At 41.7% G+C, this 27,404-nt stretch overlaps 4 protein-coding genes across 6 annotated transcripts in view; 2 read left to right on the top strand and 2 right to left on the bottom strand.

Annotated features, from left to right (window-relative positions):
• Positions 1 to 30: 30 nt before the first annotated feature.
• Positions 31 to 4,640, top strand: LOC118410111. The gene is made up of 4 exons (XM_035811621.1): positions 31 to 226; positions 464 to 675; positions 1,032 to 1,219; positions 1,889 to 4,640. The coding sequence occupies exons 1-4, from the start codon at positions 104 to 106 to the stop codon at positions 3,799 to 3,801; spliced, it is 2,436 nt and encodes an 811-aa protein (XP_035667514.1). The 5' UTR covers positions 31 to 103; the 3' UTR covers positions 3,802 to 4,640.
• LOC118410137 (Rieske domain-containing protein-like) lies at positions 4,397 to 6,235 on the bottom strand. Its single transcript, XM_035811666.1, has 3 exons — positions 6,007 to 6,235; positions 5,496 to 5,530; positions 4,397 to 4,809 (listed from the first exon to the last, which is right to left on the bottom strand). Exons 1-3 carry the CDS (start codon positions 6,188 to 6,190, stop codon positions 4,522 to 4,524), a joined length of 507 nt encoding a protein of 168 aa, XP_035667559.1. The 5' UTR covers positions 6,191 to 6,235; the 3' UTR covers positions 4,397 to 4,521.
• Positions 6,236 to 8,083: 1,848 nt separating this feature from the next.
• LOC118410099 lies at positions 8,084 to 26,260 on the top strand. The gene is made up of 22 exons (XM_035811587.1): positions 8,084 to 8,324; positions 9,230 to 9,305; positions 9,595 to 16,176; positions 16,342 to 16,488; positions 16,712 to 16,792; positions 17,057 to 17,227; positions 17,648 to 17,803; positions 18,057 to 18,167; positions 18,274 to 18,412; positions 18,689 to 18,826; positions 19,066 to 19,190; positions 19,648 to 19,760; positions 20,192 to 20,246; positions 20,617 to 20,745; positions 21,190 to 21,274; positions 21,569 to 21,714; positions 22,399 to 22,489; positions 22,728 to 22,876; positions 23,730 to 23,815; positions 24,028 to 24,103; positions 24,253 to 24,374; positions 24,869 to 26,260. The coding sequence occupies exons 2-22, from the start codon at positions 9,288 to 9,290 to the stop codon at positions 25,017 to 25,019; spliced, it is 8,871 nt and encodes a 2,956-aa protein (XP_035667480.1). The 5' UTR covers positions 8,084 to 8,324; positions 9,230 to 9,287; the 3' UTR covers positions 25,020 to 26,260.
• LOC118410106 (coiled-coil and C2 domain-containing protein 1-like) overlaps positions 25,964 to 27,404 on the bottom strand; it is a 24,083-nt gene continuing 22,642 nt past the window's right edge. For all 3 annotated transcript variants that reach the window (XM_035811612.1, XM_035811613.1, XM_035811607.1), the window contains one exon: positions 25,964 to 27,230. In XM_035811612.1, the coding sequence (XP_035667505.1) occupies positions 27,192 to 27,230 (39 nt within the window). In that variant the 3' untranslated portion in view covers positions 25,964 to 27,191. The remainder of the gene's footprint in view (positions 27,231 to 27,404) is intronic.

Here is a 27,404-nt window from a genome sequence, read left to right as displayed (position 1 = left end):
CTGAAGGATTCTTACTCTACTTTCTACAGGACAGGTACCCTTTGAGTCTTTGGAGGCTCATGACTTCCGCAGACATGTTGCTACTGGAAAGAGGCTCCTTCAGATGGAGGAAGGTGGTGTCGCCCTGGGGCTGGATCGTCTGATGAACTGTGGCCTGTCTTACAGGGGGGTGAACAGGCTCTCACGATTAACATCATACAGGGAACAACTCTGCAGGGAACTAGAGGTACTTTCTGCCCAGGTTTTTTACAAAGTTTTAATGCAGAAATATGGAAAATTTAAGATTTAAGTTTCATCATATTTGTCCTCTGCACCTTTTCTGTTAATGTTCCTACAATGGTAATATTACTAAATTAATAAAGCAGTAACTAAGTAGTTGTTGTGAATATATCACAATTGCATGTATGTCTGAACTGTTAGCCAATGTGAGAGGTTTACCTCCACCCTATTTCCAACACTGAAGGTCCTGCAGCCTCCAAACAAATCACCTGGGCAGGTGTCCAGGTGTACCTACACTGTTGGTTCATCACCCAGTTGCCTTGGTGAAACAACTATGGACACAACCCAGGACTCCATGACTGATCAGGACCTGGTCGCCTCCCTGCCTGACTGTTTGGATGGGAAGGACAGCATCCAGTATGACAGGACTAACTCAATGAAGCAAAGTCCAAACAGGTTAGAGTGAAAAACACTTATCCTAATTTTGTTCTTTAGCTAATTGTCTGTTAATGGTTGTTGTGTATTGGCTTTTACTTTGAGCACTCTCAAGATGCAGTTTGATATAGGTTACCTATGGTAAAAAAAATGCGATATTACTGTAGCCCTTTAATAGATTTGTTATAATCAATATAACCAACTGGTGTGTTACACCGAAGGGCGGTTATACCGGCTACATAGATACAGATACAGATACCAAAATGTCTAGTGACAGGTGCATAAAGAAGCTTACATTACCTGTAAGACTGCTAGTAATGATTTATAGGCAGTTCAATTATAAAACCTTAAATGCCATTTTTGTGTGTTCTGTACAGGAGATTGTTACCCAAACAGGGGAGTCTGTCTGCATTTGACACAAGTGACAAGGAGAACCTCCCACCCTTCCCACCAAAGTTCCAGTCTGTGCTGGACAACGCGCTACATGCTGTCAGCAACATCAGGGAACACAACTTCACCTTCCGGGAGAGCCCCATTCACTACCAGAGAGCTCAGAACAGTCAATGTAAGGCAAAGAGCGTTTCTTTACAGAAAAGGATTGAATTCATTACAGATAATGTACACCTGCTCATAGTTTATCAGGGTTGGACAAGTTTTCTAAAATTCACTTGAACTATCGGGCAAGTACATAGAAAATTTACTTGCCTGAACTACTTGCTTTTCACTTGTCCGGACATTTGAATGACATTTGTCTATTAGTATTTTCAATTCCATCAATGGAATTATTTCATTGTTTGCAGGCTCTATTTTTCTGTGTTGACCAATGCTTGATGCTATGACTGTGAAAGGTATATAAAAATCTCTGTCATGAAAAAATCTTACATGCCCGATCAGACAAGTGGGTTAGGGTAGGACATGCCTCAGGATCAGCACTTTCACTTGCTCTGGACATTTGGGTTAGTGGACTTGTCCAACCCAGGTTTATGAGCTGCATATCATCTTTTTTCTTTGCAATTTCTATATTTTACTGCAAAGATTATTTTGTGGGCTATCTTTGGCATGTTCTGTGTCATATGTCATATAATTTGATTGTCTCAGCTGGATTTTCTTCTGTCAAAGTCAATGGCATGATTTGAGGTAATGTACTCTTTTACTTGGAAATGGGCATATTTCTTCAACAGTGGCATACTTATTATTAACCAAAAAATTGTTTCTTCTTGTTTCATAAATTCAGCTTTCCATGAGAAGAGTGCCACAAGTGAGAGAGATGAAGGTGTGGTCGTTTTTAAGAGGGACCGGGAACTGAAGATATACAATAACCCAGAGGACATTGAGATATACGACAGCCACATGCCTGCAGAACAGCACACCCACTCCACACCCATTGTGACAAGCAGGCTGCACCAGATGCAGCAACCTTTTCTCAAGGAGAGTCCTCTGCAACCACATTACGAGCCAAGCAGTAGCTCAAGCTTGCTGAGTAAGCGATGGAGCTTCCTGGCCAGGAAGTCCAAGTCCGTCGGGCAGCTCATTCAAACATTTGAAGCCAAAGCAAAAAGACAGAATACAAAATCAAACAGAGCATCACAATCTGATCTGGCTGCACAAGATGCAGATCCTGCCTCGTACAGTGTGGAGAGAGAGAAAATGTCCACTAGTGCCAAGGAGCAGAAGCAGATGGAAGCAACATCAAGTCTGAACGGATCTGATGACAATGGCAGATTCAAAGTGTCACCAACTGTAACAGGTACAGTTCAACGGCCTGACAAGGATGATAGCACCAACACCATCTCAGAGGCAAACACTACTGATTTGCACTGGCAGTCAGCTATTGATGGATCAGCAGATACAGTGACAGAGTACCATGACATGAGTAAGGCAGAGGATTCTGCTGTATCTCTCAGTTTGGATGGAAAAGAATCCTTCTACATGGAAGCTCAGGACCAAGATAGTGTTGTGGTATCAACAATGGAGGCAGGGTCTTCTGCAGCTCCTGTAGAAGTTCACTATTGGCCGCAGGAGGTAGAAAAGCAGCAAAGCCCCAGTGACAGCAATGACAAGGCAGCAGGTATGACCACTGCTAGCACAGTAGAAGCTGGTAATGCGCAAACCACAGACAGTGGGGTACCAGCAAGTCTGCTGGACCGGCAAGACTTTCTGGATTACCGATTCAGGTCCTTGCAGGAATGTCAAGCTATGGACAAAATGAGCTACACAACTGACTCCAGCTTCATCAGCAGTGCTACAGAGGAAAGCAGTGACAGTGAGGGTGACAGTGGCAGTTCCACAAGCAAGGAGTCTCTCCAGCTGGATCCAGCATCTCATACTCTCAGCAAGGAGGGTAAAAACTCACACATAGTTCACCACAAACTCCTGCAGTCTCTCCAAGAAAGGTCAGCTTTTGAGGATGACTTGACTCAAATATCTGCCTTGGAAATGTCTGTGACTAGCCTGGACCAACCAAACAATGGGGCTAAAGAAGAGTCATCATCAGCACACAGTGACCCTGTGACAAGAGAAGATGAAGAATTGACAACAGAAGATCAACAAGGATCAGTGCCAATGGAAAGTTCTCATCTAGCAAAAGTACAGGCAAGCCTTACAAGTAGGTCCAGGAATGACAGCATCCTCTCTGAAACCAGCCTGGAAGTTTCTGCCATCACATCCTCAGCAGCGCTCAATTACAGCACATCAATCAGCAACACTAGGGGACCTGACAGTGAGAGCAAGGATGGCAGCATCACTTCATTTTCAAGCCTGGAAGTCTCATCCTTGACCAAAGCCTTAGAAGAGATGGTGCCCGTAAAATCTCAGCTAACTAACATCGGAATGCTGGAGTCACCAACAGTGAAGGCTGTGGAGATGTCAGAAAGCTCATCAGATGGAAGTGAGCAAAGTGAAGAAGACAACTGGATGCTTGGAGATGGGGATAGCTGTGGAGCTGATCAGAGTAAGAAGATAAGCAAAGATACCCAAAGTGCTGCATCACCAGAGGAAGACAAGAAGATGGAATTCACCAGAGAAGTTGAGGCTTTTGGGAGAGGTGACTCTGTGGAGAGTAGTAATGGAGTAGATAGTAATCATGATGAAGAGCATTCTCCACAAATGTGTGCTAGGAAGAAAACCAGAGTGGAGACCTATGTTTGAACCAATTTGCACATACTGTTTGGTAAACTTTAGGGTTGAGGATTTCCACTTAAACCTGGATAGCTCTTTTTTGTCAGATGCATGTGTTTCAACTTTATGGAAGAAATTAGACTTTCCCCCATTATCACTAATAGTAGACTTTGTTGTCAAAGAGGCAAGACAGTTGTCATTCCTCAAAGACCTTGACCGTGATCTCAGCTAAAACTTTGCCAGAATTGTTTCAATTGTTATTATTGTTCAATTGCTTTATCAAATTGAAATGTTTATCATTCAAATTCTAGACAAGTTGTTACTAGTGGAACTTGATTCAATGGAAAGTTATCATTGCAAATTCTATTTTATAAACTTCAGTTGCCAAATGCTGCTATGAGATATGGTATTACTGAAAAGTTGACAACAAGTTGATGTAGTTTTGATGACTTGCACATTTTTTATGATAAGAGTTGTGCAGGAGTTTCATGTATGTATTTTGAATGGATCATTGTTGACTACTTTTGAGCAACTGTTTGAATAGCATTTAGTGCATCTGTCCATAATGTTTAGTAGCATGAGAAGCAATGAATTTGGAAAGAAAGTGCACTACTGTACAGTTTTTTATGATGTCACATTTTAATTCAACATTTCAAAGGTGCTGGACAAACACTGGCAAGACAAGACTAAATACATATGAATGTCCTGGTCATATCAGGAACAACATGTCAAGGTTGCCATAGTCCTAGCTCAAGTTGTGCCTCTTTTGCTGGAACTGACTAACTTTTTGTACTCCTCTGAGTAGTAATAGTCAGAATCAACCTTCTGTTCATTGTTTGACAAAGTCACATAAACGTTTCCATTCCTGATTTCTGCAGTGTGCATTCGTTGTTTCACACCCTTTGAAGTCCACCTTGTCTTGGGTGGCCTCTGCTTTATGGTGGCAGGGTCAATGGCACGGTAGAGACTCTCACCGCTTGCTAGAGTGATCTTGATCTTGTGCCATGGGCAGACAATACAGGCATGACCCGCTATGTCCTAGAAGGAAAAGTATAAAGCAGTGGAAAAATAAGTTATGGTTTGCTAAGCTAGACATCTTGTGGATGGTAAAAAATAGTACTGTAAACTCATTCAAGTTCATGGCATTGAAAGTTTCAAACACAGCAAGTGTAACTCTGAGCTTGTGGTTGAAACAAGAGACTTAGATAACAGCAATACATATACAAGTTTGAAGGTCACCAATTTGCAAGACTTGCCATTCTTAGAGTTAATTATGAGGTTCTTAAAATACTTATTCATGTGTAACAAGTAGACTGAGTGAGGGCTCATTTGTGGTGAAACAAACTGGGTTGGTACCAAGCACTAGAGCCTAGAGTTCCACTTTCAAGTCTTCTATTCAGCCTCAATCAATATTGGAACAGATGTTTCTGGTCCGTTGCACATATTCAATAGCGGCATGCAATGTGCTATGATGTGTGCTAAATTGGCTGCATTATTCAAAAAGAAGTTATTACTGGTGCTATAACCCATTAAAACTACCTATTACTTAGTAAGTACCCACAATAAAGGGTGCAATTTATAGTGAATATCTCTTCAGCATATCAATACATTTAACGTTAATAGAGGGCAGTGGACCTGAAAAAAAAATTGCAAAGTTGCAGTCTAAGGTTTTGAAAGGCCTTCATTCCCAGCGTACAGAGCAAATCTAAATAGTAAAAGGTTACCTCAATGTCGCCATCTTGTAAAGGTCCTCCTGCATCTATGAAGAGAAAAGAAGTAAAAGGTCTCATAATTAATGCATCATCCTTTTGCTGTTTGGTAATATGTTGCACACATGACAAATGCTCTAATTCAATTGGAAATTTGATAATGTTCCCTCACATTATGCGTGCTTGACAAGCAATGATGTGAGGTACTATGAGAATCCTGTTACGATAAAGTGCTTTGTGGACATATGTAGGTCATGAAAGAATTGATTACCATTCAGTCGCCATCCCCACTTTATCTCTATCAGCGTAATTAGGTGGACGTTGCGCGTAACTTAGCAACCATGGGACGGACATACAGGTGTTTCCAACTCTATACAATGGACATCGGTTACTATACATATTAGATGTGACTCACATTATTTCCAGCGATACTCGAAATTACTCAAACTCGGACAGTACGATTGTATATCGGTAGTGTCTTAAGAAACTTTACAGTTAACGTTATATAGTAACAGTTCAAACTCACGATGACATATCCTGTCCATGCAGTAGCTGCCGCCCTGGTGGTGGAAGACCACCACGTCCCTGCCGTCCACCTGCCCGCTCCACCTGCCTTCCTTCCGCAGGTGCGCCTCCGTACACACCTGCACGGCTTCCTGGGCGGAGCTGCGGGGATCGGGGAAGGGTGCAGCAGACACAGCCTCGTCCATGGCGAGTCTGCCTGTGTCCTTGTTGTAGAGTAGCAGCTGCTTGAAAACACCAAAGGTCACTTTACCCAGAGATAAGACTTCAGCACAGTTGAGTACCTGAGGGTGCCTCAGCTGACTCACGCCTGCAAAACAAACTCTGGGCCAGTCGACGTTGAGGCACTAATTTCGAGAGCTTTTGTGTGAATGAATGAATGAGGTTGAACGTTCCAGCTGTGCTGAACCTCAGTGCCAACGTTAAGTCACAATCGCAGAGTTCAACATTGGGGAACCCGGAAGTGAGTTGTGGACTATTCCATTTATCATGGAAGGGGTGAGAACCTTTACAAAACAATTTGTTAATCGTGGGTGAAAGTAATATTAGATCATAGTCACAATGTAAACTGCATGTGTCAATGTTTTGTGATATTTTAGTTGAGAGTTAACAGCGGGACATTTTTCGTCAGGTGCTGAAGCTCATTGGTCGACTTCAAAGCAGTTTCAATATTTGCCGCAAGATGTCGCCTTTGTACTATAGTCGTCTTTTATTTGCACGAGAAGTTGTTGTATGAAGGTTTATCAAGGTCATAGAAATAGTAGAATATGCAACTACAACCTATCCGAAATGTTTTTCTCCTATATACGCAAGGGGAAAAGCAAAAGTGGTCACAGTAAGGCGATAACATTGCATTAACACTTTAGTTTAGAAAATCGTTTGACAGAGGACCTAAAACAATGATGCTACTATATGAACAAGGCCTGTCTTTGGATCCTGTCATTTTCAATCGTCAATCATGCTAAGATATCCCCAGTTATAACCCAAGAGTGGTACATTTCCATCCATTCTAGACCACGCCTCCTACCGGCAGACACGGAGGTTGATTTGCTGTTCCAACTAGTTTCTTACCCAACGAATATTTTTCTTGAGATTATGCATATTAGCATATCATAACATCTCAAATGCCACGTAGCTACCTTTTTAACAATAAAGACACATAAGTAATATCTTCTGCCCATTTGAAAACCGGTATAATACTGTTAGCTTTGAATGATGAACGATTATCAAGGAGGGGAGGCAAAAAGAGGGAACAGCCAACTTTCCCGCCGTTCCCCAGAAGTTTGAAGTCAGTTTAAGCGAGTTCTTGTACGGGGAGGGCGTTTCGAATTTTGTGGAGAGGTAAGGCAACTTTCTTCTCATATATCCCATCCAAAGCTTGGTGATTGAAGTAGATAGAATCAGTGTTGATGTACAACATTTTAAGGCGAGAGAAGGACATCACGTTGAAAGATTTTGAGCGTGGGATAGCGGAGAGGTTTAGCTGGGAAGCGGGCTAAACCGTCCGTCGACCACCTGTCAGTTAGTCTTGGCCCATAGGCGGATATCTGATATAGTGAAGTTAATCAGAAAATAAGATTTTCAGGAGATAGATTGATATTACAGATATGCGGATTTTGTTTACATAGTTTTTACATGTTTTTGTCATGTAATAGGGTCAAATATATCCAACGGTGCTGTGAGATGGTCTATACTCTCAGTTCCATGTTCCTGGCTTTATTTTGGGCTGTATCTTTTATGGGCTGTGTAAATAAGATGTACCGTGATGATAGTGCGATGCAATGGGCGTGGTAAAGGTTTACTAACTGTTGCAACATTCTTTGACTATTGCAACAAAAGAGTGACAAGGGTGTGAATTTCATGAGGAACATCAGCTTGTTGAGTTTTTATCCAAAATGGCGGGTTGGTGTAGAAGTGAGCACCTGCTCTGCTGTGGGCATGGGAAAGTTTGTCACGTGACCAGCATCCAAAAAAGCAACTTTACTGTATAAATGTTCACAATACTTCTCAGTTGGTATTAAACAGTAAGGGAAATGTACAGGTAAACCCCACAGTATAGGCAGGTGCATAAATTTGAAGATTTCAGTGTCTATACGTCGTAGAAACTTTCAAAGAGTTCGAATATGTAAAGTGAGGTGTCAATCACTCTGGTCCAGACACAGGCAGGCGCCAGGGAGGGCGTGAGAGGTCCCCCCCTATGAGAGGTTGTTAGAACAGCCACAGGGGGAATGTGATAGTCCCACTGGTGAGGCAGAGTTCAGTAGCAGTCAGTAGGCCTGACATTAGGAAGGCTGAGCGCTGTCACTTCAAGAAAAGAGACTGGTAAGGCCTAGTAAAAAATGTTCTGTACTGGTTACCCAACGACCCTAACAAAAACATGTGGGTGGGAAGGGGGCGGAGTGTACCCCTTTTTTTGTCAGCGGCTGGCAAAGGGCATAAAGCTTTGGTCTCACATTTTAGTCACAAAATTCAAAACAGACATCCTGTATCCTGTATGCCACACTGTTAAAAGTTTGAGGCTTTGAACAGTTGACGTAAGAATGTGCAGTTCCTCTTTAAGTTAATTATAGTTAAGTTAATTAGTATACACGTGCTTGTATGTGTAAATCTGTATGATTACCATATGACATAGAAAATACCAGTGCTTGATACATTTCAGTTTACAGTACTATTTGTTGGATCACTTTGGCCAAGATTTTAGAAATGGAAACAAATGAAAGAGAGAGAGAGAATCCTTACCTTTTTCAGGGCTGTAACACAAGGATTTTTATGGGTGGCAACCTTTGCCCACAGAAATAAATGGGCAGTATAGTTCAGCTATCACAGGCCATCATAATTTGACCAATACCTCGTTGAGGGCCAGAACTAAGGGCATTAAAGGAAAAGGTGTCATATCACCAGCAAAAATCACAGCAGCCTGGCCAAGAAGTGCCATGTTAGGATTGTTATAGGTCTTGTGTGAGAAAGATAAATGAAAGAGATGGCAGAACAAAGTATAGCTGTCTTCCTGTCTGTTGGAAAAGTTGATACCTCATTTTGTTTACCTTGAATAATGTAAAGTGTTCTATGTCAGTAAGAAAACTGCATAAGATATACATTTACCAATATGCCTATAATTGTCTTAAATTGTTTAAAATTGAAGCAGAATCTTAAGACAGCTTGAAATAAAACATGATGATTCATGCAAGCTGAATTCTACTTGATGACATATAAAATGTTCTATCCAGGTCTTCTACTGATGTCTGTCGTAGCTAGTCAGTAGAAGACGAGTGAGACAAGATAACAATGGAGAAGAAAAAGAAGGTATGTGTGAGGTGAAGACAGCTGTGCTTTTAATTTTTTCATCATAGTAACAAAATTTTCAAAATGACCATATTACGCTGTTTTATCTAATGTTTTTGTGTGCAAATTATGATATCGTTTGTTTATCAAATGAATGGTGAAGCCTCAAATGCTTTGAGTTTTTGGTTGTAGCATCATATCCAGAAAATATTTCACAATAGTAAAATTCTAGTATGCTGTTACTTTTGATTTCAAGTCAAGGTCACAAAGTATCTCTTAAAAGGCTTTTGTTATATTCCCAATTTTGTAGGAAAAGTCACAGGCACGTAAAAAGAAAAATAAGATTGCTCCATCAGACATGAAAGTTGAGGCACATGGACAGGTATTCAACAGCCAGGGGAACAGTGGAGAATCATCAGGACAGGGACAGATGGTAAAATCTTCTCCAGAAAGTGGAACTGTGCACAGTACCATCCAGGGCTCCTGCAGCAAAGAACCAGATAAAGGCATGCAACAGTCTTCCAGCAGTGGTGGATCAGCAGGGTGTACAGATGGGCTAACACTGCAGAGCTCAGCATCTGGAACCAAGCCTTCTGCTCCCAGTGGTTTTCCTGATTTTCAACTCCCAGGGGGATCAGGTGAAAGCAATCATGACTCTGTGGTCAAGAAAAAGAAGAGGAGAAAGCGACGCCGAAGCAGGTCTGGGAAGAGGTCACTGAAATCTGCTGTTGGTTCCCGTCTTCTGTCAGGAAGCAAGAAGTCAAAAGGATCAAGTAAATCTAAACGCAGGTCAATGCATGTGGAATTTGCAAAGCTGACAGCAAGGGCAATGTTGATGGCCCTATCCTATTCCCCTTTAACAGCTGCTGGTGGAAGAGGGAGAGTCCTGCCAGTCCACAGTCAGACTCCTACAGAAAGAACAGGAAAGTCACAGCTAGTAGATAGTGGTTTCAGCACCAAGGAGAGAGCTACTTTACCACAAACTGTAATAGACAGGTCTGGGTTCAAGTACCCTGTGACGGAGAAAAAGACTGATAAGGGACATGTAAAGAAGGTTGTTTTATCAAAACACAAGGAAGCAGCTCAATCGGAAAGACTGTGTCATTTGGGAACATTCAGCACCAAGGACAGGGAGGTCAATCTTGAGAATCAGGAAAACAAGCAAGTCAAGAAAGGAGGGGTCCACATGGAAAGGAAAAGCAGTGGACAGGATGGCACCCAAGGCTCATGTTCCCATACAGCAGTTCCCTCTGATGTAAGCTCTTCCAGCTCTGAGTCAAGCAGTGGAGATGAATCTTGTTCAGACGAGGAATTAACAGTTAGCAAGTTTTTTGCACAGGCACAGTTGTCAGATGCTGTTGGTAAACGGAAGAAAGCTCTCAAAACATCTCCCTCTGTATCAGCATCACACATGGATGGAGATATTCAGTCGACTAAGGGTAAACATCCTGCCAATGGAAAACAAGGGAAGGTGAAGAGGTCAAAGAAACCAGATGGTGACAAATGTAAGAAGAAGAAAGAGTACAAGATTAAAACAAGGTATGTGACACCAATAAGTGTTGAAACAGATTCAGAAGCCACCAAAAAGAGAAGAAAGAAGCTAGATGCTGATGGCAGCAAGTTGGATTGTGGTACTGGCAAACTTAAGCAGACATTTGAGAAGGAGGGCGTGGGCAGATCCCCTCAAACCTTTAGCAGTTCATACACTTCAAGGCTTGCAAATTTGTTGACATTATCAAGGTTAGTTCAAGGAGATAAAACAGCAGTAGCTTCAACTGTGCACAAGAAGAAGAGGAAGAAGAAAACAGAGAGTAAAGCAGCAAAGGTGGAGAAAACTTTCTCTTACGCTGGTGCAAATAACCATCATGAAATCCATAGCAAAGTGGAGAAAGCACCAATGGATAAGCAGACTGGTTTGTCCAAAGTGTATCAGGAAGAAAAGAAAGACAAAGAAACAGGCAAAGACATTGCAACTATGGACACAAATACAGCAAGAGATGTAGAACCATCCTGTTCTCTGGAGACATTGACCCATCACACCCAGGTTTCTATGGGAAGTGAGGTAGCAAACAAAGCCACTGTTCAAGATGCTGTGGCTGACCATGTGATGTCTTCTAGGAGAGAAGGGAAAGGCACAGCACCATTGCAAAATGGAGCTTCAGTGAGCAGAAACAAGGAGAAATCTGGTGTGTCAAAGAAGAAAATCTCAAAGAAAAGAAAGAAACAAGGGACTAGCATCAGTAATAAGAAGGTTGGAGACATCGGCAAAACAACTTTCACAAGTACTTCTACAACATTATCAGAATCACCCAATAGCGTCACTCAAACTGCCACAAAGAATAAAACAGTTTTGCATACCACAGAGATGGCCAAACATGCTTCCAGTACCCAAGTGAAACTTGATGTGGAGTTGAGAGATATAAACCTTAGACAGACATTGGAAGTAACTTCAGACATGCAAAAGTCCAATACTCCAGACACACAGAAAACTGTTGTCAGCACTGTAGGCACAAAGAAACCCAGCCATACAGGCATATCTCACAGCACTGGCAGTACAAGCCCCTTCTCTCTGAATGGTAATGGAACACCTGACAGTACAGGCACAGTTAAGTCCATTCCCAGTACAGTGGTTTCAAGCAAGATCATTTCAGATATTATCGGCAAAGAAGGAGCTATTGCTACCAAAGGATCTGTGTTAGATGAAGACAATTCCGCATCTGGTACGGGTATAAGTAACAGTATTGTCAGTACCACAGATGACATTCAACTCATGGAAAGCACCAGTACAGATAGGCACAGCCAAAGAAGTAAGGATAAACACAAGTCTGCTCTTGTCACTGCTGCCATGCATGGTACTATCTCAGGTACAGATGGCAGAATTACGGCTGATACCACAGGGGAAGATGGCATCAAGTTTGATGAGGCAGGAAGTGACAAGGACATTTCTGCAACTACAGATAAAGATGATTCTTGCATCATCATAACAGATACTCCAGAGAAACAACAGGAGTCATCAACTCAGGAGCCATCCATGGTATGTACTACTGTTTCTACAAGTACCATGAGTGATGGGGTTTCAGCACCAGAGACAGCGACCAAGACAAACGCAAATCTGCACTGCCAAAGTTCCCATGTGACCAAAGACGTTTCCGTGCAACTCACCAGGCTGGAGGATGAAATCATGTATCTTAGGAATAAAACAAAGTCAACAAACACAAAAGAGGAGAAAAACATTGGAAAGTCAAAAGCTACAAAGAAAACTCAGGATGGAGAGAGACTGGTTGAAGACAATAAGGCTAGCGCTGGTGGTAGAACCTCACAAGACAATGAGCTACTTGTTGAAAAGTATACCAGAGAAGATGACAAGATGAAAGGAAACACTGTCTCTCAGTTATCACAACAGGATAGCAGTTCTCAGTCAGTGCTGACTGTTATAGCAGATGCAGATGAAAGCAGAAGTTCTGGGACAGACAAACATGCTGTGACCAGCACACCAAAGAGTGAGAAGTCACCAAATAGCAGCCAAGAAACCTTACTAGTAGTCAGTACCAGTATTGATAAAATCAGTACCATTGAGGATTCCTGTCCACATTTGCCACATAGCGCCTGTCCGCAGTGTCTGTCTGGATCTGAACAAGAACAGGAGGAGTTTGACAAGTCAAACTTAAGCTGCCCTGAAGCTGGCAACATTTTTACTACACAAGACAAGAATGTGGTCTCTGAAAAGGATGCTGACATCAACTCTGACAATTTGGAATTGCCAACATCTGTTAAGATTGGGGATATTTCTTATACCCTAGATGAGGTAGACTTGATAGAGGAGCAAAGCAATACTGTTAAGAGTGAAGAAGAGGAAAATAGTCCTTGTGGTTTCCACAGTACTCCTTGCAAGACTACAACTGATGAAGTACAAGGCAGCATCAGACAGGTGCAAGTAGAAGATGATATACCAACCAACAAGACCAAAGATTCAGAATTGAATTACAACAACCCCCATCAGAAAAAGGAACGAAGAGCACACTTGGAGAAAACAATACAAAGAGTGTGGGAAAAGTGTGGCTTCAAAAGTCCGACTTCAACAGTAACTGACTCCGGCACCATGGCAACACCAGAGGCAGAACCCAGTGGGAATCTTCACAATAACATGGAGGTTGATGATGATGCCACACCTGATCCAAACAGTTTGGCAATGGTGACCAATAGCAATGCCAGTTCCAAGTCACCAGCTGTGTCAGGTCTTGTGCAGAATGGAATAGGCCGCCTTAACAGTGAGGTTACTGGGGATTCTTGTGAGACGGTAGAAACAGAAAGCATTGAACCACGTGGAAGTACATGTACCACAGCTACTACAAGTACATATGTGGAAACTCATGAATTACAGCCCAGTGGAAAGGTAGCATCAGAACAAACAGCAATTGAGACAGAAGAGGAAAAAAGCTGCATCAATAGTTTAGAGGAGTCTTTGCTTTTAATGCAGAGTCAGGAAAGCGCGGAGATGTTTGCAAACATGTTTGTCAATGTCATATATGGAGAAGGTGAACCAGGCAACAAGTCATCCTTTTCCTGGGAAGTGTACACAAGTTCCTCAGACTCGGAAGGCAGTACAGGCCTGGATACTTCATCAGAAGAATCAGTAGGCTCGGAGGAAAGTGGGGAAGAGAATGACTGCAATGCTCCTGATCACCCCGAGGAAGAATCAAACAAGAAAAATGATCCAGTGAGCAAAGCAAATGTCCAAACACCATCTAATTTTGAAAACAGTCGTAATGACACTGTCATCACTAAAGATTCAGGCTTTTGTTTAGATGTCTCTGATACAAGCAAGGATGGTTATACAGAGAATGAAGATTTAACCCAACCTAGGGATCACTCCAGTAATGCAGTAGCAAAAGGCTCTTTTTCTCACAATGATGGTAGTCAACCAACAGAGACGGTGTTTATAACAGAAGATGACATGGACCTTGGTGCTTTGTCTGAGTTGGAGGAGGCAGGGAGTGATGATGAAAGTAGTACGTACAGCTTCATACCTGGTGACCACAGCCAGGGGCCTGAAGTACCCGAGGATGACGTAGAGGATCTCCTTGAGTCTGTCAATATCTCTCCTATCATAGGATCAGCAAATGCTGTAGGGGGAACGGACTGCCAGAAAAAGACATGCAGACGAAGCCTGTTTGAGTACCATGGAGACAATGACGAATCTGCCATTTGTAAGGGAGAAATGCAGGAAGACATAAATCAAAATCTCCGCCTGGTTTTAAACACCAGTAGGTCCAGTGAAGAGGACTGGACCACACCACTGAAGCCACTTGTTGCTGACTACTCAAGTCCAGGGATGGAGGGAATGGTGGAGATGCCTGAGCCTTTCAGTCAAGATGTTGAGGGAGATCAACTCCTTTCAGACTACATGTCAGGAATAGAGCCCATATTGACTGGTCATTTTGAAGTAACAAAGGGGTCTGCTTTTGGAGAAGAAATACCACCCAAACAGAATGAACAGGAAGCAGATAATCTGTCTAGAGAGGTGGAAATTCAAACAAGTCAACCAATAGATAGTGGGACAACTCAAATACAAACTGTGAGTACTTTAGTAGAACAAACCAAGGAGCAAGAGCACCACCAACAAGTCATGATCAGGAAAACTCCCTCAGGCAATATCTTACGGTCTTCACGCTGCCTTTCCAGCACAACTTCTGATGATGGTTCTGGGAAAGCAGCTGGTAAAGGAGGAACACCAAGTGGAGGGAAGGATGAGAATTTGGAGAGGGAAACAGAGAGGGATGCAGTCAGTAGCGTAACCAAAGGTGAAGATGTTGGAAAAGGTGTTCTCTCGACTGAACCTGGTCACGCTGAAGCTGCCACACAGCCACCTGCCTCAGCACCGGCCGGAGTGCAGCATACTTCAGTTACTGGACTGAAACAGGGACAAAGAAAAAGAAGGGCTCACGCAGACCACAGCTACTCAAGCCCTCAGCAACTTCTATCAAAGGAGAGGCAGGCTAAGGAGGAAGCTATCCAAAAACTAACCACAAAGGGAAGGAAAGATAAAAAAAGTTCTGCCAGCTGTCCAAGTGCTGTGGAGGTAGGTGAAAATAATGATCACAGTTATTCCAAGACTTTCAAGCAGAAGAAGAAAGGAGGAGAGGATGAAAGACAGTCAGGTTATCAGAAAAAGCAGCAAACAACACAAGATGGCCAAAGGGGTTTGCCAGCACAAAACCTTCTAATGAGTAAAATCCAACAGCTGTCTGGTTCCCGACTAGTTCTGCCTGCTTCATCAGCCTCATCTCATGTCAAGTCAGTGGAAGGCAGGAAAAAAAGAAAGTTCCTTGTTGCCATGGAGGAGAAGGGTAATGCTTTGCCTTCTGGAGTAAATATGAACAGTTCTAAGGACAGGATTGTTGAAAATGGAAACACAGATGCTGCACATACACAGAATGTTCAGAAAGGAAAGCAGAAGACCAAGAAAAATGCAAGGATGACATTGACGCCATTTTCAAGGAAAACTTCGGAAGCAAAACTTATAGAGGAAACGGAAACACTGTCTGAAACACAAGACACAATGGACAATGTAATTCCTCCATCACAGACAGATGACACAATGAAGAAAAAGTATGTAGTGTCCCCAAGAGGTGCACAGGGAAAGGAGAAGACTGCCACCTCCATGTCTGGCACAAGGCATGTAGAGACACAGTCACAGGAAAAACAGACTTCACAAAATGATGACACAATTCAGGGACAGACTGAAGAAGCAAAAGAAGTCCAGAAGCAGGGGATAGCCAGTGATGAACGCCACAAAGGAGCAGCTGGTAAAAGGCCTACCCAGGAGATTTTGGAGAGAGATGAAACTGGCAACAAAAAGAAGGCAAGGACTAGTACTCCTGAGAAGAACAAGGTACAGATAGTCTATTTTTTCTTAATGTACAACCTACAATGATTTAATGTGGATTGTGGAAAGTAGATTCCAAAACAGTAGCTGGTATGTCTCTCTTATGCTATGTCAAGTATGCATTCAAATGTTACTGACATTTTACCGATTTGCCAACTATTATACATATAGCTTGAACCATTCTACATGGAGCATACCAGAGGCATGTTTGGCTGGGAGGACAGCCTGAGACAGAGACTGTCACCTGTCAAGAGGTTCCAGCCTGAGGCTCCGCCCACTGCTGATGACAAAGGGAAGAAAAGAAAGAAAGAGGAACAGGTACAAAACTAAGACTCATGTAATACCTGTGTGTGTGTTTTATAATGTGGCATTTTTTGCCTTAGTGTACAATACTGTCATGACCTCTCAATGTTCATACAGTACAACATTGGGGTTGGCAAGTTGTCCTTCAGACCATACATGTAGTGACAGTTTGATAACTATTTGTCATTGCTGTGGAGAATGATTGAATCTTTGATGAACCTTATTCTGTCAATTCCAGGGCAGTGCTGTAAAGAAAAAGATGAAAATGCAGCCTCTAGCCTTCACAACAATAAGGAGTAACCCAGCCACTTCTTCCAAGGTACTGTCCATTGTTGTCAGTTTCAGTATGGAATAAGAAATACTGTCTACTGATGAGTTATAAAAGAGATATCAATACAAAGTACATGTCGAGCTCTCATATTTCCTCAACCTAGGGAAATCTAGCTGTGCCGATGGATACACCTGCAACATCTGTCTTTCAATCATAGTCCAGAAAAATTATTCTAAGACATTCACATGATAAGAAATGACCCTGGAGAGCTGTCAATAAAAAAAAACGTGATCCATTTTTTTCCAAACCTAGGGAAATCTAGCTGTGCCCAAGGACATACCTGCAGCATCTGCAGCTGCCAGTATCTCCTCAGCACCTGTTACAGAACCGGTTACTCCAGGTGCCACCAGTACTAGTAGCATTCTAGAAAATTGCAGCCCCACAGACAAAAGTCAAGATGAGCAGCTGCCACAGGAGTACAAGGTTTGGGACATTTCTTGTATTTAGAGACAAACAAATGGGTATAAATTAAGGAAAACTGGGAACAAGTTTGACATACACAGTAATGTGTGACATGCTCAAACATGTGACAGCACACAACATTAAATGATTAAGTAGAAACATTCCTATAATAGCAAAGTATAATTTTTTACAGGAACCTTTTATTACAGGTAATGAGAGGTAATGTAATGTTTTATCCAGTAAGGAACTCGCAGGCGACAAAAGTACACCTAAATCTCGTCCTTATTACAAGGCTTGACATACAACTAACCACATAAAAACAATGACTTTTTAGCTCTGCTTAACATAAACGGTGAAATGTAAGAACTGTAAAGGGTATCAAGGCACAAGTTATCTATACTTCAAGGTGCCCTGAACATCATCTGTTCTGTGTTTGTACAGGAGGGGACGTACGGGATGGGAGAGCTGGTGTTCGGTAAGCTGAAGGGTTACACCTGGTGGCCAGGACGGGTGGTGTCCTGTGTGGAGACAGGCAGGGACCCGGCGCCCGAGGGGTCATGCTGGGTCAGGTGGTTTGGTGATGGCAAGTTCTCCATTGTAAGTAATCTAAGTATTGTCTTGCTTTGCATTCACTCCCAAATGAAGAATCAGGATCTGGTGCTGTTTGAAAACATTTTCCAACATGACCCATATGTTCTACAATCTCTTCTCAATGCATTGAATTGAACAGAGAATAGATGGTACAGTTGAATATGTCTGGAGTAGATAATTTTGTCACCTGCAAAAATGCCACTCAAAAGTATATGCAGCAAAGATTTCCAAAGCAATACCATCATGTGCACACGTACAGGTGCAGGTGGAGGACAAGCTGGAGCCGTTTGGAAAGTTCAGCCAGTTGTATCACGAGAGGACGTATAACCGACTACAGACCTACAAACGTGCCATACTGGAGTCTCTACAGGTAAGAATATGCCGGTCAGTTCTGAAAGGTCTTCTCTATCTAATGGAGACACTCCTGATTGATGTTTACATTCAAGCATTTTACAAGCATGGCCTGTTGTGTTCAGGTTGCTGCAGATCGTGCCAAGAAGAAGTTTCTGTCATCTCCTGAAGCCCATAAGAACCAGGACAGGGACATGGCCATGGTGCAGTGGGCCTTACAGGACTTCTCTCCATCTGGTCCTGACAGCCTGAAACCTTCTTCAGGTAACAAGCAAGTCCCACAGCTTCAGTAAAAATGTGTTGCAATCTTATATATGTCAGAGAAGAATAGTTCCTTTTCACTACCATTTGTTCCAAGTGGAAGAAGTCATCTGGGAAAACAGAAGATTGTTAAGTCTGATAAAAGACATTCAAAAATTCAATAATTAAGACTGTAGAAATGTAACTCCATCCTGCACATAGTCTATCATTGCTCTTCATGTAAAGCTCAAAGATTCAAGAGTGTTTTCCTTACTGTGTGCTTGTATTGTCTGTTTCCAGAGGAAGCCAGGCCACCTGATCACCTGGTGCATCAGTGGCTGCAGGTGAGACACCTGAAACAGCTGGAGCAGGTAGCTGAGGGAAGGTCGTCTGGGAGTGGGGGTCGCAGGGAGTCTGTGGACTCCCGACTGGAGAGGGGTAAGCTCTACGTCCAAAACAGCTGTTACAAAGCAGTAGGCATTGTCGAAAAAGAATGTATCTGTTTCAAAATATTTTCTTTGCCGGGGTCTACCTTGTTTTATTATTTGACACAACACTGTAGAAATCAAAAAGAACTACTAAACTGCCATCTAGATTTCTCTCACAATCAAGGCTGTAAAGAAATTCAAGATTTTATAAAGCACTTGTAGAGTTCAAAATCAATTTTTTGTCCATAGCAAAACTGTTTGAGGAAGTGCGGAAGAGGCATCTGTCTGTTGACCAGCTGTGCCTTGCCTGTGGGAGCCTGGATGTGGAGACCCAGCACCCACTGTTCAGGGGAGGGCTGTGTGAGGGGTGTAGGGTAAGCTTTACATAATCTTTCTACCCATTCCCTGTGCACACTGCAATTAAGATACTTTGAGATGATGTTAATGAGTAGCTTCTAGATAGTCTGACCACTTGTGTCAGATCATTGCATAGTTTGGAGTATGAATTGGGTGCCCAAAGAGATGTTAAAGTTTGACTGCTTAGGAAGTATGTAACATCTGAATCTACTTGTGTATTGTCTCTGTCCTTGGTAAATAGAATGATTACAATCACTGCATTTGCAGTGATATCGATATGACATAGGTGATTTTGAATGGTACTGATCATGTCTTTGATGGAAAGTGAAATCGTATCTGTCCTTGGTGCTGAAAGGGTAACTATTACTTTTGTGACTTTCGATCAGCTCTTGTCTTTCCATCTGCCTTTATTATTTATTTGCAAATCAAAGAATATCTTTCTGTTCAGTATTCACTGATCATTTTTATCCCCAGATTGAGTTTCTGGAGTCGTCGTACCAGTTTGACGAGGACGGGTACCAGTCGTACTGCAGCCTGTGTGCAGCTGGGACCGAGGTGCTGATGTGTGGGCAGGACAGCTGCTGCAGGTTAGCATGTGTCAGCATCAAGTAATCATCTGGAGCTGTCTTTCTCTGTGATTATACCTGCATGTGACAAATTTGCTGTATTCTCAGTATTTGCTCAGCAAGACGACATACAGTTATGCAGTTTGGTGGGAAATGCCAGCCAAGTTGCTTCAACACTGAATACTCTGCCAGTCATAACGCAATAACCACCTTACTATCTTTAGTAGACTTGATTCAATTCTAAAGGCATCTAGTGGGTTTTTTTTGCATATGCAAGTCTGCGTATGTATTTCTGACCTACATGAAATCTGCGATCTCTGGTTCTCTTGTCATGAAAAAATGTCCTTTACACTGAGTTTGCACAAATACCGGATGTTTATAAAAATCATCAGTTATTTGAGTTTATCAGTTGACTGATGATATCTCACATGTGCATTGTATCATATCATCAGGTCTTTCTGCAAAGACTGCCTTGACCTGATTGTAGGACCAGGCACAGCAGACCAGGTAAGCATTTCCTAGACTTGCAAATCTATTCTTCCTTCAATATATTCTTGGCACTGTATTACTCTGTAGTTATATTCTCAATAACTAAACTTGCCATGTCCACTAAATAAATGTCTGATGTATGAACAAAGGCAGACATGCGTTTATCAGTCACAACCCCTTGTGCCTAAAGATAAGACTTATCCAACATGGGGACAAAAGAAGATACGTTGAACTAATGTAACCATACCCCAGTAATGATGTTTATCTTTGCTCTACAGTTCCTATACATTCTAGCTACAAGGTGAGGCTATTGTAGATGCCAGAAGCTTGTTTTTTTTTAAGAGTGGTATCTAGTGCAGGGTTTGAATATTGGTTTCCCCTCATGCAGGCAGTACTGGAGGACCCGTGGCTGTGCTACATGTGCCGGGAGGAACCCAGACATGGACTGTTACATCGGCAGCAGGACTGGTCAGCCAGGCTGCAGCAGTTCTTTGCCATGGATGATGTGGAGGACTTTGTGAGTCAGAGATTAGGAAATCTAGGCACAGAATACAAGATGTAGAATGTTGGTTGTTTGCCCAGAATGTCAGATAAGAGGTCTCAATATACACCAAATACCAGCTACTCAACCAACTGGATATGATTTTGGAAACGGTCAGACATTTCATTTGTCAAAATTCATAATCTTTTGTCAGTGACACCAAGGACGTTATATCTGATATAACGTCCTTGGTGACACTGAATGGATCTTGTTGAAGAGCAGGTTTTATACCCTAACTATGAATCGATATGCAAAGAAGATTTTTAATTGTCCAATAGGAAACAAAGGTAAGATGAGATAAGACAAAGTTGATGCAAATGAGTTAATTAGTTCCTGTTTGGTCTCAATATAGTAGATGTATCTACTGTTTGCATGCTACAAGTATCAAATGAATTCGAACCAATGTTTTCTGTTTGTCAGGGTCAACCAAAGCTGTACCCTCCTGTCCCAGCCCAGCAGCGACGCCCCATCAGGGTTCTCTCACTCTATGATGGTATTGGCACAGGTAACAGAATTTGTAGTTCCAGCTTTTGCAACTACATATACATATTAAATATTAGAAGTAATCAACAGTTTGACATTTATTGTAGTTGCTGTATTCCTTGATCGTAAAATATGTTACTCAATCCATGTTTCAAGTGCATCTAACATTCCTTTTATGATAAATACTCTTCATACGAAGAATCAGGACTTCACAAGGTCCTTTAATCTGGGCCTCATCCTAATATTTTTGACTTTTGATCATGATATCTATCAACAAGACTGCTGATGACAGACATTAACAGAGACTCTTTCCCAGCTCTGCTGGTGCTGAAGGAGCTGGGTGTGACAGTGGACGTGTGCTACGCCTCAGAGATCGACCCTGATGCCATCAAAGTGTCCCAGCTCAGACATGCTGGGGGCATCCGTCATCTGGGAGACATCCGCAGCATAAGGAACACTGATGTTAGTAGCCTTATACACCCTTTTTGTGAGGTGGACATGTTAGATCAAAAGCGAGGTCAATGTGGCAAACAAAAGACTGTCCATCATATATAGACAGTAGTTCAATTAATGATAGCATGGTAATTAGGAAATCAACGAATACAAGAATGGCTGCATGTCCATCAAATATTTACATTGCAAATATTTTATTTTGCATGTCTTAAGGGACTATGGGATCAGTCTATGCAACTTGAAATTGTAAAATCTTTTGGAGCATAACACTAGTTATAACATTTATCATTTGGTCTTATAATTTTCAAATTTGTGTGGTTTGGGGGAAAACTAAATGGGAGTTGATTTCATAATTAAGTTTTGTATGTTTGCCTCATTGACCTGGTTTTAGAACTCTGTGTAAAGATCTACCATGGCCGTGGCATGAGAAAGTATACTGTTTTGTCTTTGACAAGAAAACTCAGCATTTCCCTTGAATTGATTCTCTGTGCTTTAGGTTTATCTATTTCAGCATCTTCCACTCAATTTAAGGAAGTTATTTCAAGGATTTTGGTAGTCTTTCAAAGTGTGAAATCACAGTAAAATCAAAATAAATGAGCGACAGAGGATGATAATAGGAAATACTTGACCACATAGAGCAATTTGGTGTCATGACATTTTAGTTGTTCTACATGTATTGTCCTTGACCCACAGATACCAAAGCTTGGTCCATTTGATCTTGTGCTGGGAGGAAGTCCATGTAATGACCTGTCTATAGCTAACCCCAACAGAGCAGGGCTGTATGGTGAGTGGAAAAGTTGCTGGTTAGTTCTTTCAAGCTAAATAGAGCTACACTGGATACTTGCATTGCTTTAGATCAAATCATAAATCAAGTGTACTGCACTGACATCATATCCGCAGATGATCAAAGGAAGAAATTTATGCATGCGTCTTGATTTGTATACGAATTCCTATGACCTATGGTGCTGTTTTCTGTTATCAGAAAAAAAGTTTTACTCACCTTTTGTCTCCTCCCACCGCAGGTGGAACTGGCGTGATGTTTTTCAACTTCTACCGACTGCTGCGGGAAGCTGCCCCCGCTCCCGGAGACGACCGTCCGTTCTTCTGGCTGTTTGAGAACGTGGTGGCCATGAAGCACCAGTACAAACAGGACATCAGTCTGTTCCTGGGGGTAACTCATTTTTACAAAACACTCATTTTTGTTTATCCAGTAGGTAACAGAAGACTTTCTTGTGAATTGTAGGTCATCTGGAGATGTTGACTTTGCAAAGATGATGAGGGACTGTCTAATCTGCATTTTTTATCCCAAATTCAGGTCACAATGATTGTGACTTGAATTTGGGATAAAATTGAAGATTATCATATTTAGCTTTAGATTACAAGCGAGACTAAAGTCAAACCTGCCCAAGCGACGACCTCTTCTCAGCGACCACCTGGCCATTTCGACCGCTTTTTCTCGGTCCCGAATTTTTTTCCCATTGACGTAAGCATTAGGCGACCTTTTCTCAACGACCACCTGGCCAACGCGACCGCGACCGGCCCAAATTGGGACCCATAACGACCGCATTATTTTCAAAATTGAGGTTTTCATCGATTTTTTATGATAAATAGCGCGATTTTGTGCCGAAATCGGCCAGTTTGCGTCGGATTTTGGGGGTAAATTTACAGTTTTCAGTGTGCGTGCTGTATTTGACATTAAAGACCTCGCTTCTTTGCGTGCGTGCAGTGTGCTTTCTATTTGCCATTAAACACAACGGAAACCATTTATACTTTGCATCGGGCATGTTTTGAGTCGATACTCTTCTCAGCGACCACCTGTCCAAATCGACCGCTTTTTTCCGGTCCCCCGGGTGGTCGTCTTGGGCAGGTTTGACTGTATAAGCGGTTGTAGTGAAGGATGATACTGTAGTTCTATACATCTTAGAGAAGAGATATGTTTAGAGAGGGAAATGTCAAGTAGTTTCCAAGACACTAGCTGCAACATAACATGTGTGACCTTAAGCTTGTCCCTGATGCCACCCCAGTGTAACCCAGTGGTGGTGGATGCCAAAGATGTGTCTCCTGCTCATCGTGCCCGCTACTTCTGGGGGAACCTCCCCGGCATGAACAGGTTAGTCCCACCACAGTGTTGTCCATCAAAAACAATTCATACCTGAACATGAAGTCTGTGCTCCTTTCATACCCATTTTAAGTAGGTCGTATTGAGAGCAACAATTATTATCAGTTCAATCTTGTTTTTTTGTAAAGCCCAATGCCCAATTTTCAATGCCATGCCGGCAGTAATTTAGATGTCTACTGTAACATGTTCCCTTCCTGTACCAGGCCCTTGGTGCCACAGGCCAGTGACAAGCTGGCTTTGGAGCAGTGTCTAGAGAAAGGTTGTGGCCGAGTGGCTCAGGTATGTTGGGAAAATGCTCCCTTGTGAGGAAGTCTTGACCGTCTTTGCAATCCCATTCTGTAGTGCCAAAGTCACTTGACATCATCAAAATCAAAGAAGATTTAATACATTAAGCCCATTATGATACAAAGATGTTTGTTTCTCCCCAGGTCAAAAAGGTACGTACAGTGACCACCACTCTGCATTCAGTGCGTAACCAGGGGAAACAGCAGGCTGCACCTGTACTCATGGAGGGGCAGCCAGACACTCTCTGGTGTACCGAGCTGGAACGGTGGGTGTCTTGGAAAATCAATTGTTACACACTATTTATGTTGTAAACCCTTCAGAACTGAGCTGCAAGAAATCAGCTTATTGATATGATCATTGGTTTATTTGTCTTCCTATTTTCATCCATTTGAGTTACATAGCTGATATAGTCACTTTAAGGTGGCAAAATTTCCATGGTTACTTGTCATGGTTAACAGTTTGACCAGTGCAATGGCCGAGTGCTTGCTTTGCAGTCGGTGGGTTGTGAGTTTGATCCCTGGCTTTGTCATACTTTGAAAATGGTTCATGCTGCTTTCTCTGCTTAGCACTAAGCATTTGGGAAAGAGTGTAGAAGGTCACAGTCACACAGACCACTACCAGTGGACTAGCCCTCCTGCTGTAATAATTGCAAAAAGTTTTGTGGCCCTGGGGTACTAAAATGGAAATGGTCCACTGCCCTATGCACCATCTGGTACGGGAAGGACTTTAACTAACTAACCTCCCTGTGTTTCCCCCCAGTGTGTTTGGGTTCCCCAGCCACTACACGGATGTGTGCAACATGAGTCGCTGTTCCCGCCAGCGGCTGCTGGGCCGGGCATGGAGCATCCCCGTCATCCGACACCTACTGGCACCACTGAAGGACTACTTCCAGTGTCAGGACAAGGAGTAGTTTTACCAAAGGAGCTCTGCTAATTAAGGTGGAGTGTAAGTTGATAAGAAAGTGAAAAGAAGGAAATTGGGCCTTTTTGAGCAGTAGATAATGTGTGTCAATCATGTCAAGCAAGTGAAAATTGCAAATACTGTAGTGTTGATATTTGTTACAAATCCATTATTTGAGTTTATGATATGATATGATAATTATAATCATTGATATAGAGTATTTATTTTGTTCTTGTAAATTGTGCATTGATTATCTGAACTAGAGTTACTGCTGTATTAGAGTACAAATTGTTAGCAAATTGTTCAGGTTATCTACCACAACAGAGCAGTTGGAAACTGTCAAAAAGGCTTCTGTTCTTTGTTGCAACCATTAAGCTGTAGATGAGTTGCGATAGTTTAACACTGTTATCAAACATTTTGGTTCTTGTTGAATTGTTATCAAAGTTGTTTATGATTACAGCATCATATATACCCCACAGTTTTCTAGAGTACTTTTGTAAGTTGCTGAGTTTAAGCAGTTTCTTTCCACCTTCAGTTTGTTGACTTTAACTATTTAATTTTTTTCCATACTGTTATGACAGGAGACAGTACCTGAAATTGTCATGAAGCTGTCATTGTGCAGTCTCATTTCATCTTAAATGAGAAACAACACTTCTTCAGTGATCCTTATTAAAATTTTGCATTGTGCACAACGTTACTGGTTTTGAGTTTCTAAATTTTGACTCAACTCAATTTCACTCAACTTAAATACAAGAACAATTGAGTGTGGCAGCAAAGCTTTCATTTCAATTTTAGGTACACAAAGTTATTTCCACATATGCCAAGTAAGCTTGTTTCAGGTTAAGATGATGTGTACTGTAGTACTCTTGTTTAAGAGGAGCAAAAGGGCTGGTCATAAAGTCTTAGGTACAATATTGTATGTCACCATGCATCTTACACACCATGACAAATGACTTGACATCATACTTTATTGTACCAATGGTAAAGGCAAGCTTACTCAATATCCTACAGTTACATTCAGTTCTTGTTTATGTTCCTATTTTGCATACAAAGAAACAGACCTTTCTGCAATAAACTACATTTCTGAAAATTCATGAAGCTGTTTTTTTTCTTTCTTTTCCAACACACTATCACAGCCACATCCATTTGAAAGGCTGCCACAATATTACATTTCTTTGGATGGATACAATTGGTTTTCACACAAAGCAGCAATGCTAAAACATAGACGACTCAACAATTTCAAACCATATTTTTAAAAAAAGCCTAAACAAGCAAAACCCTTAACTAAATGGAAAGGCCTTGTACCTATACTTTTATGATACACTTTCAATTGTCAAATATATGGTATAAAAGCTGAAATATTCTTAATGTTATACAATGTAGTTCCTCTTACTGTACACTGTATAAACTGTTCTGTTTTTGCCAGTCATTTTGTGGCTTATAAACGGCTGGGTTTCTTTAAGAACAGCTAAGTATGACAAGGCTATACAGTTAACATGTAGGTTTGAGACATTATCTGGCAAGATGCTGAGTATAGAGTCACTATGGGAGGTAACAGGGTTTTGTAGTCAACTCCTTAATGGTTTGGTTTTAATTAAGATCTCCATTAGTGACTGATATGTCACTACTCCACTGGAGTCTGGAAATAGTGACATATCAGTCACTAATGGAGCAGTGTACTTAAACAGGTACACAAAGAAGGACATGCATCTAATCATGTAGAAACTGGTGTTCTGTTAAATCACTTTTACCTACTAGAGACAACCTTTACTTTAAATTTTTTATTAATGTGCCCCAAGTACTGGGAACCTCAGTACGTACATGAATACTACACTTTGTCTGATAATATAGGGCATTCTATAGATATTTTCTTCATGACAGTGATGCCCTATGACTGGAGACCATATCAGGATGCAGAGCAATGATTCATTTCAACTTCTCACCATTGGTAATGACAAGCCCTGCAGAAAAACGTGTATTTCCCAAGGACTATTCTTCTTGATACATTTTACCACTATAAAACAATGCTACCAGAAGAAATGCAGTTCAAAACCATTATACATTCCATGCAGCAAAATCTTTTGATAAATTGATATACTAAAAAATATGCTTACAAATATTACTATCTTCCTATACATATCAATATTATTTAGGTCTGACCCGTGGTGTTGGTTGGTGATGTTCACTTTGTGTGGACAGCAGCAGCTTTGAACTTCATCAGCTGCAAGAAAGATACCACGATAGTTGTAATATAATTTACTTAAATCAAGTACGGTGTTCAGAAGCTAAATAACAGCCTTTGCAAATTTAGTAGCCTGACTAAATCTTGCTTAAAGCAACCCACCCACCATCCGGTTGGCCGCCTAGAAGTAGAAGGGGGCAGTTACAGCACCAG

This window comes from Branchiostoma floridae, chromosome 2 (genome assembly GCF_000003815.2).
Source record: "Branchiostoma floridae strain S238N-H82 chromosome 2, Bfl_VNyyK, whole genome shotgun sequence".
Lineage (NCBI taxonomy): Eukaryota > Metazoa > Chordata > Leptocardii > Amphioxiformes > Branchiostomatidae > Branchiostoma > Branchiostoma floridae.
The sequence above is the reverse complement of the archived record's forward strand: the minus strand, read 5'-3'. Positions and strand labels throughout refer to the sequence as shown.